This window comes from Canis lupus, chromosome 4 (genome assembly GCF_048164855.1).
Source record: "Canis lupus baileyi chromosome 4, mCanLup2.hap1, whole genome shotgun sequence".
Lineage (NCBI taxonomy): Eukaryota > Metazoa > Chordata > Mammalia > Carnivora > Canidae > Canis > Canis lupus.
The window spans coordinates 40,745,913-40,755,783 of record NC_132841.1 but is presented as its reverse complement, the minus strand read 5'-3'; the positions used below and the strand labels follow the sequence as shown (position 1 = coordinate 40,755,783).

General features: G+C 36.2%; 1 protein-coding gene across 6 annotated transcripts in view; it reads right to left on the bottom strand.

Moving 5' to 3' along the window:
* UBTD2 (ubiquitin domain containing 2) overlaps positions 1 to 9,871 on the bottom strand; it is a 71,507-nt gene that overhangs the window by 11,204 nt on the left and 50,432 nt on the right. For all 6 annotated transcript variants that reach the window (XM_072824168.1, XM_072824163.1, XM_072824165.1 and 3 more), the window contains one exon: positions 6,701 to 6,937. In XM_072824168.1, the coding sequence (XP_072680269.1) occupies positions 6,701 to 6,875 (175 nt within the window). In that variant the 5' untranslated portion in view covers positions 6,876 to 6,937. The remainder of the gene's footprint in view (positions 1 to 6,700; positions 6,938 to 9,871) is intronic.

Here is a 9,871-nt window from a genome sequence, read left to right as displayed (position 1 = left end):
TTATCAATTAAGTTTATTAAATGGCAAATGTTTATAGAGATCTTTAAAGGAGCCAGAATTCATGGCCTGCTTCTTAATGGGCCTCTACCACATTTACGGGAAATAGAAACAAGGCCTACATATATGCATTTCCTACCTATCCAGGTTTTAGAGAATCCATTTGTTTCTCTTTAGTATTTTTTTTAAAGATTTTATGTATTTATGTATTCATGAGAGACACAGAGAGAGAGGCAGAGATATAGGCAGAGGGAGGCTTCCCTGTGGAGAGCCTGATGCAGGACTTGATCCTGAGACCCCGGGATCATGACCTGAGCCAAAGGCAGACACTCAACCACTGAGCCAGCCAGGTACCCTAAAGATTTCATTTTTAAGTAATTTCTAGACCCAATGTAGGGCTCTAATCCACAACCCCAATCAAGAGTCTTAGGCTCCAATGACTGAGCCAGCCAGGCGTCCCAGAGGTATACAGTTTTAAAGTATTCTATTAGTATGGGAGGGGCTAAAAATGGAATTAACACTAAAGATTACTTGTGCATCACTTTATTAAAAAAAGGAATGAAATGATTTGACAATGTCATTCAATTGCTTTGTTACTGTTAAATCCAAGACTTGAGTTCAAATCCCAATTCTAATTCCATGACTTCTAACTTGAAAAGGGATATAGCCATTCTGTATTTCAGTTTTCTTATCTCTTTATTTTTATTTATTTAAAAATTTATTTGGAATAGAGAGAGAGATAGCACAAACAGGAAGGGCAGAAGGAGAGGGAGAGAGAATCTCAAGCAGACTACAGATTAATCATGAAGCCCAATTTGGGGCTCAATCCCAGGACCCTGGGGATCATGACCTGAGCTGAAACCAAGAGAGTCAGATGCTTAACTGAATGCACCCCCTTCTTGTGTCAAAAATGGAGACTATTGTAGGTGATTATTATAGGCATGTGGATTATATAACATCAGCTAAAAACATGAGTTTTGAGTATTTTATTACCCCTGATTCTCAGTCCAGGTGTTCATCATGTTAGCTCTCTATACGTAGAAATACTCTATTTATAACTGCCTTTATTTTTAAAAAAAGTTTTTAAAGTTTTTATGTATTTATTTTTTGGGGTGGGGGGGGGGATAGAGAGTGTGTGCACAAGAAGCGGGAGGTACAGAGGGAATGAAAACCCCAAGCAGACACAGAGCCTGATGTGGGGCTTGATTCTACAATGCTGAGACCACAACCTGAGCTGAAGTTAAGAGTTGTACAGTCAACCAACTGAGCCACCAGGCACCCATAAGTGCCTTGATTTTTAAAAACTTATACTGTGGGGGATCCCTGGGTGGCGCAGCGGTTTGGCGCCTGCCTTTGGCCCAAGGTGCGATCCTGGAGACCCAGGATCGAATCCCACATCGGGCTCCCGGTGCATGGAGCCTGCTTCTCCCTTTGCCTGTGTCTCTGCGCCTCTCTCTCTCTCTCTGTGATTATCATAAATAAATAAAAATTAAAAAAAAAAAAACAACTTATACTGTATTATAATAATTTATTCACATTTGATGTATTTTGAGATAAAACCAGGAAAAAAGAAAACAAAATTCTGGGCAACTCTTTTCCCTCCTTTATTTTGAAAATGATTTTATTTATTTATTTATTTATTTTTTTGAAGGTGATTTTATTTTATTATTTTTTTTAAAGTTTTTTTTTTAATTTTTATTTATTTATGATAGTCACACACACACACACACACACACACACACACACACAGAGAGAGAGAGAGAGAGAGAGGCACAGAGACACAGGCAGAGGGAGAAGCAGGCTCCATGCACCAGGAGCCCGAGACATGGGATTCGATCCCGGGTCTCCAAGATTGCGCCCTGGGCCAAAGGCAGGCGCTAAACTGCTGCACCACCCAGGGATCCCTTGAAGGTGATTTTAAAAAGTTTTTAAAGAATTACCCTTTCCTACCTCCTCTATCCCTAAGCATGAAAAAGGACAAAAGAAATGGACCTTCAAAAGCCTAACTGAACACCTGGCAATGTTTAGCCACAAGAAGTAGGAAGAGTAAAGTTGGAGTTAAGTCTGTAAGAAAGAGAAAAGTATTTGAATAATAGTAAGCAGCTAGCTACTTCTTCTAAACGAGAAAGGTTAAGAGGGGAGCTTTTACATTTGAATTGAGATGCTAAATAAACAAACAACCACCTTTCTAGAAAATTTGAAAGTAGGGAGGAGTAGCCAATTTAAAAAATCTTCTTTAATCTTCTATATAGTAATTCTAAAGAGCATTAAATGCTCATCTTATGAAACAGGTATTGTTTCTGAACAAGCTTTAACTGAAAATTAGTGAATAGTCACTATGCGCCAGACTCTGAAAAATGAAAATAATAACCACCTTAAAAAAATTTAAGTAATCTCTACACACAAAATGGGGCTCTAACTCACTACCCTGTGAGATCAAGAATTATATGGCTCAAAAAAAAAAAAATCATATAGCTCTACACCTACTGAGCCAGCCAGGTGCCCCTCCTTTAAAAAAAAAAAAACCAAACAAACCCTCAGTTTATGCTAATTTGTATAAACCACTTAATCTGTAACCTAGTTTCATGGCAAAATACTCTATTAGGAGTGTTTTTAGGATTTTTAGGTAATGGTCAAATAGCAATCAATTAGAAAAAAGAGATACTCTTTAAGAAATTTAGGACCATGAAAAAAATGTATAAATCATGAAAAATAAAATTCTTATAGGATGGGAGGCTATAGAAAAGAGGTATCAAATACCAGAATCATCCAGAGAGATTTTTCCACAATACACATGTCCATAACATCCTCAATCTGAGTCACAATTTCCAGAATGAAAATATATACGCACATATAAAATTTCCAGGTAGTCATGACACCATCTTCTAACTCTCCCTATTGCCATTTGAGAATAATGAACTAAAGACATCACTGATATTAATAAAGGAAGATAACTGAAAAGCACAGAATTATTTTATGCTTAGACAAGACAGAAATATAATGAATACGACCTACAGACTGGAATTGAGACAAGAACAGAATTATTCATGGAACCCACTGTATGAAAAAGAAACAAAGGAGGAAACATGGGGCAGGGGCAGGGGCATGGGGTGATAGGAGGTGTTTTGGTTGTTTCTTTGAAAACTAACTCAGGAAATAAGATAATTATCATTACACAGGAAAAAAAGCCATTGACAAATACATAATTTTTGTGCATATAACATTGATACCAAATACAATTTAAACCAAAAAGGGTATATAATCCTTGCTTATTTTACAAATAAAATCTAAAATAACAGACAAGATAATAAGACGTATAAAATAACATTTACAAAGATCTTTCCATATAGTTCTCAAACTTAAAGAATTTTTAATATTTATATTGCAAAGATAATATGAATAGGTTGAGATAATAAGATTATGGGAAGAGAAAACAAAAAAATTAGATGAAAACAAGAGAGACTTGACTGAAGGAAGCTTAGAAAGGAGTGTATGCCCTAAGATCTCTTCAGATTGTCAATCTAAGATCAGTTCAATACTCTTATGGGTAATACAGATATAGATGAAAAGAATAGGGATGGGCCTACAAAGGGATGATGCTAAACTATGTCATCAATACTTTGGTGTCCAAGCATTAATAAATCTGTTATTGTTGCTTGAAATCAACATAATCTCAAAATTTTATTAGGCGACATAGGTAGAGTTCTCCAAAAGCCAGAGAAAGATGTTACCAGTATAATTATCAAATTATAATTAAAGAATTTGGTACAAGGAATTTACTTGTTAATGCCAGAGTTCAAGAAAAACAATCATTAGCACCACTATTATCAAGTGCTTTTTGGACTATGGTAAGTAATCCACATGTGCTATTATCACATTTAACCAGTACAACCACCCTATAAGGTAGATAGTTATAATCGGTATTTTACAAATGGTAACACTGAAAGTTACAGAAATGCCCAAAGTTGCATAGCCATGAGTGGTAATACAGTAGAAGCAGGAAGTAAAGCTAGGTCTGATACCAAAGCCTGAGCTAGAGAGCTAAAGCCTATGAAATATTTTAAACTTAAACTATGAAGTATAGGATGTTTAGGGTCTAAAACCACAAAATGTGTCCAAATATTTAACTTATTTCAAATATATAACTACATCAAGAAGATGGAAGAAATTTCAGTAACACCACTGAATATGTCTAGGTAAAAGCATGCAGCTAAATAGCTAAGTTATAAACTGACGATGAGTTAGAGGTACATGAGTGGACACAATTCACAAATCCACTAAAGAAACACAGTTAAGTTTCAGATACAAACAAGGGAATTCAATCAAGGGTAGCAATGATAGCAATACCCAGAAAGAGACTTTAAACAAGAAATAGAGCTTTGAACAAGAAAAGACTGGACATTAGTTTGATTCCTTCGTGCTAAAGCAGAAAACACTCCTTAAACACAGAAGGGAAGTAGAAGCTAATCCTATCAAATTTCCAAGAATAATTCTCCCTAACCTGTTGGTTGGTGAGACTGCCAGCAACATTACTTTTCTTGGCAGTTCACCTAGATAAGCAAAAATGAGAAATAAGTATTTAGAGACCTGAGCCCGTATCTAATAAAATATACATAGGCCCCTGCCTTACATAAAGTAGATCTACTTTGCCTCCATGAACTTGTAAACAAGGCCATGATTTATAGAATATCAAGATATTCCCATAGGTAACTATGATAGGCACAAAATAAGGAAGTCAAAGTTCTAAGGTTCTGAATCTTAGGATTCCAAATTAAGACAATCACAGATGAATAATTCTTTCCCACTCTCCATCCCTACTCCCACCTGGCAAACCTGTACAAACAAATAAATACTGCTTTAAAAATATGTGATATAAACATTAAAAAGAGAAGGATGGTAAAAATAATTATAAAGGAAGGGTCTTTATATTATATAAAGGTAATATTTGAAGACAAAACATAGAACTAAAAGAGGTAATGGAGCAAGATGATGTCCACCCCCAATCATACAAGAGGCAAAGAATTCAGAGACTACCCATGAAAATCAGGACTAAAGAGTCATACTGAAATGACATTCAACTACACATTTTTTCAAATGTAGGAGGGATCATTTTTACACCTGTGCAGAAAGTCATCTATATACTAAATAAATGCTAAATATGCTAAATAAATGCTATTTACCCAAGCCTACACTAATAAGCTTTCATAATAAAGAATAGAACAGCTATGGAGTACGTATTTTTAAAAGTTTTTCGGAAGCATAGTTAATTCAGAAAATTAACAGAGATTTTGAAAACTGGGAAGGATACTAAGTTAAATATTATTTGAAAAGGTGTCAGGGGAGTCTGGCTGGCTCAGTTGGAACAAACATGCGATTCTTGATCTCTGGGTCGTGAGTTTGAGCCGCATGTTGGCTGTGGAGTTACTTAAAATAAATAAAACTTAAAAAAAAAATAAAAGGAAAGGACATAAAGCAGATGGTTAAACAGTGAAAAGCAGTGTTCTGAAAATGAAGACAAATCGAGATACTGAAATAGAAACAATGAAGGTATAAAGGAATAGAAAACTGCAAAGGAATGCAGGTGATTATATAGGGGGGTTAAAGAGACAACTTGACAAAATATTAATTTGAGAAACTAAAGAGAAAAAATTATAAATAACAGTTATCAGAAAAGCTAAGGCTGTAATATGAAATTAACACTTTAATCTCAGTATACCATGAAAAATTTTTGAAATGTCCCTAATCAAGGAGACCAAACAAGAGGATGTGCATGGGTCCAGCAGATATGTGTCCCTGGAAATACTCAAAGCTAATGGTGGTCCTTAGAGTCCCATTCCTAAGAAAAGAGAGAGAGGTTCTTAATAATGCTCAGGGCTGCAATCATAGAAAACTGTCCTTAAGAACATGTGACTTCTAAGTTTAGGTTTGCTCATTACACTAAAAATAGGCTTGATGAGAAAGTATAATGACTAAAGGAGCATCCACTGAGTCTCCACAGTTTCTGAAATCTAAATTTGAGACTTCTCTAGTGCTCATAGGAAGTGAAGTAGAACCTCTAGATTAGGACAGGGGGTGGAGGCCTCATGATGAAGAACTAGGAAGTTTCTGAGTATGGAAGCTGGAAAGCTGGTGGTTATCAACTGTTCTCTTTCTTGAGATTAAAACGGTTTTAAAAACAGAATATACTGGGGCACCTGGCTGGCTCAGTTGGTGGAGCATGAAACTCTTGATCTTGAGGTCATGAGTTCAAGCCTCACACTGGGTGCAATGCTTACTTAAAAAAATAAATAAATAGGGCAGGCTGAGGGGCTCAGTGCGCCACCTTCAGTCCAGGGCGTGATCCTGGAGACCTGGGATTGAGTCCCACGTCGGGCTCCCTGCATGGAGCCTGCTTCTCCCTCTGCCTGTGTCTCTGCCTCTCTCTCTCTCTCTCTCTTCTCCGTGTATTCTCATGAATAAATAAATAAAAACTTTAAAATAAAGAAATAAACAAGTAAATAAATAAATAAACAAATAAATAAAATAAACACACAATGTAAATCTTTCTCAAGCTGAAAGACACACAAAGAAACAAAGAGAAATGTTCTTTGCAAAAAGAAAAAGAAAATGCACAGCAAGAAAAATGAACATTTTCCATTTGGTTTCTTGCTATTAGAATGGAGCTCATTAAGTTTCTTGTGTCCTTGAGGACCACCAAACCTACCATGTGGTAATGTTATGTTTGCACCATCAATGATTGCTTGTGCCAGTTCATGATCATTGCTCTCAAAAGCATGTGCTGCAGCCTTCAAGGCATCCCAAATCTCTTTACGGCCTTCAAAAGCTGGTGCAGTATCCCAAAATTCGTCCCTCTTGCTGCGTAGTTGTCCATCTGTCATGGGATAATCGCTTTTCCATTTGGGTTTCTCCTTTTTCAAAGGCTGGTTACGACCTAAAGCGACTGAGAAGAAAGAAAAAAGCTGTCGTCAAAACCAAAACTTAGAACTGATGTATTAAAAGTTATCTGGTCATGGGAAGCCTGGGTGGCTTAGTGGTTGAGCATCTGCCTTCAGCTCAGGGCGTGAGCCCGGGACTTGATCCCACACTGGGCTCCCCGCTGGGAGCCTGCTTCTTCTCCCTCTGCCTGTGTCTCTGCTTCTCTCTCTGTGTGTCTCTCATGAGTAAATAAATCTTAAAAAAAAAAAAAAAAAGTTATCTGTTCATTCCTCTTTGATTCATTCATCAAAATTATAGCTAGAAGTCTGCCTACTAATTAATTATTGCATTCTGAAATTTCCCATTTTAGAATTACAAGAGCAAATGGAGACATTAGATGGCTCTATCCAAAATGTCCAGTGACAAGTTAAGAACTCTCTTCAACTCAGTATGCCTTCTCCAAAGGATGGTTTTAAAAATTACTTAGAAAAACAGCAATAAGTGTTTCATCAGACAATAATGGCAGGATTTTAAAAAGTCAAAGGATGCCATAAAAGAGGTAAGATACTAGGAAAAATCAAGTAGCAAATTAGCTTGAATCTCAGGACTCTGGACATGTGATGCCAAAAAGTAGGACCTGAGAAATTCTTAGGAGGGGAAAGACTGCTTTGTGGTATCCAAAGGAACAGTCAAAACCACTAGCTCCATGAGGAAACCTGACCATAGGAGCACTCCACTCTGGGCTTCAGTCAAGGAACTGTAAATGCCTCTCTCTGAACCCCATATATGAGGTAATTTGGAAAGGGTGAGAGAGATGGTTAGAAATCAGTGAAAATAGGATTGAACAGGTGATCCTGTTCCCGGACCACAGGAGGACTCCAACCAGCAGAACTACATTACCCCACTTTAGTTTCAAACCTAGAGAAGAAAAAAGAGAGCAAGAGTCTACTCCTCTTTTGCTGTAAAAGGCAGCATAGCTCCTTAGGGAATGTTACATAGTAATTAATAATGCTAGAACAAGTCTGTTGTAGCTTCTTTTACCTAGATACTTACCTGGCTTATGATCACCAATCTCATACCAATACAGAGAGCCATTCTTAATCTTACGCAGTGCCATAGATAAGAAATAGTTTGACAGACGGAAAAATAAGTAAAAAGAAAATTGAGGCTTGATGGAATCTAGGGTAAGAGTAGGTGGGAAGTAAATGACAGAGTGGTAGGAAGGAGAGGGTATGCATCAAAATTCACTGTTCTATATTTAATTGCAGAAAGAATACTAATTTAAAAGAAATTACTCTCAAAATGGTTCTAAAGAAGCTACGAAATTAACCACTCCCTTACTGGCCTATAGCCAAATGAAATTTGGGCTATTCATAACAGAAATAAAATTACACCAGTCCTTGGGCAATCTCTATACTGTACACCAGGCTATGTTCCTGATAACAGAACAAACTAATGCAACAAAGTGTATCTGGTTTGATGCTTGGATTAAACCATGCTTTTTCCACATAATCTGGCTATTTTATCTCAAGGAAAAAGACAGCAGGCCATGCCACTGTCAGCTATTTTTCTCTTAAAACATTCAGTGTTTGACTCCCTGTAATTTTTGGCCCTGTAGCTTATCCATCCTAATAAAATGCCAACCAGTTGAGTTCTAAAAAGGTATGGAAAGTAAAGTAGGAAAACAGTCTATGTAGTAGCAGGGCTGGAAAGACAACCCAAATATCCCCTTTAAGAAGTATTTACCGAACATTCATTAAGGGTAACAGTATAGATGTGTGTATCAGGTTTAATTCAAACATTAGAAACACAATCTATACTAACGATTTTCCCCTGCATTTTCCAAATAACAAATAAATGTATACAGAGCATTATTCTCTAAAAGGTGTTCAGAATACATCAGGTAATCACAATCCCCTACTGATTCTACCAACAAGATAAAATGAAAGGCAAATTTATTTTCTGCTATATTAACCTTTAGATAAGTCAGTAATAGTTTAGGGACAACACTCAGTTTACTGAATAGAGAGTAGAAGACAGGATACAATCGGTAAATACCTATTTGAATAAGTATTCAATATTCAAATGATTATACATTACTCAAAGTTATCTATTCAATATTCAAATAAGACCCCAATTTGAATAAAGTTTCGGGTCTTTCTGAATAGTTCCAGAGAACTGTTTAGCTTCCCATATATTAAATATACCAGAGGAAAAAATCTGTTATAATTCTGTCATTGTAAAAAAAAAAAAAAAAAAAAAAAATTCTGTCAAAAAGCAAAAACAACAAAACCTCAACAATCTCAGTACTTAAACCTAAGAAACCGAAAGAGGTTTCTCAGAGGGATCCACCAGAAAAACAATCTAATTTTAAAGGTAAAAAATAGGGGTGCCTGGGTAGCTCACTAGGTTAAGTGTCTGACTTTGACTCAGGTGATGATCTGGGGTTCTGGGATCAAGCCCTATGTCAGGCTATGCATTCAGTGGGGGAGTCTGCTTCTCCCTCTCCTTTTGCCCCTCCCCCTGCTTTGTCTCTCTCATATAAATGAATAAAATTAAAAAAAAAAAAGTTAAGGTAGAAAATACTTTGGAAAAAGCAAGCTCTCTTCCTTAATGAATATGAGGTAGCTTTATTTTACCTCTCCTTACCTAATGAAGGTGTAAGAACAAAGTCCCCAAAAAAGGACAAATGACACATTATACTTAATCACTCCAAATCCGTTTCAAATCTATATGCTGTAAAGTTCCAAAGTAATTACTTTATGTAAGAGTAAGAAAGACAAAATAAATACTTGTAACATCAAATAAGCTTCCTTTTCTCTGTCTTGGTCTCTACTTTTCTCTGTATCACAAACATGTAATAAAGAATGTCTATTATTAAAATACTTAAGTCTTTACAACATAACTATTTTAGTGAAACCGCTGAGCAGGGCAGAATTTTCATTACAAAATATGAAGT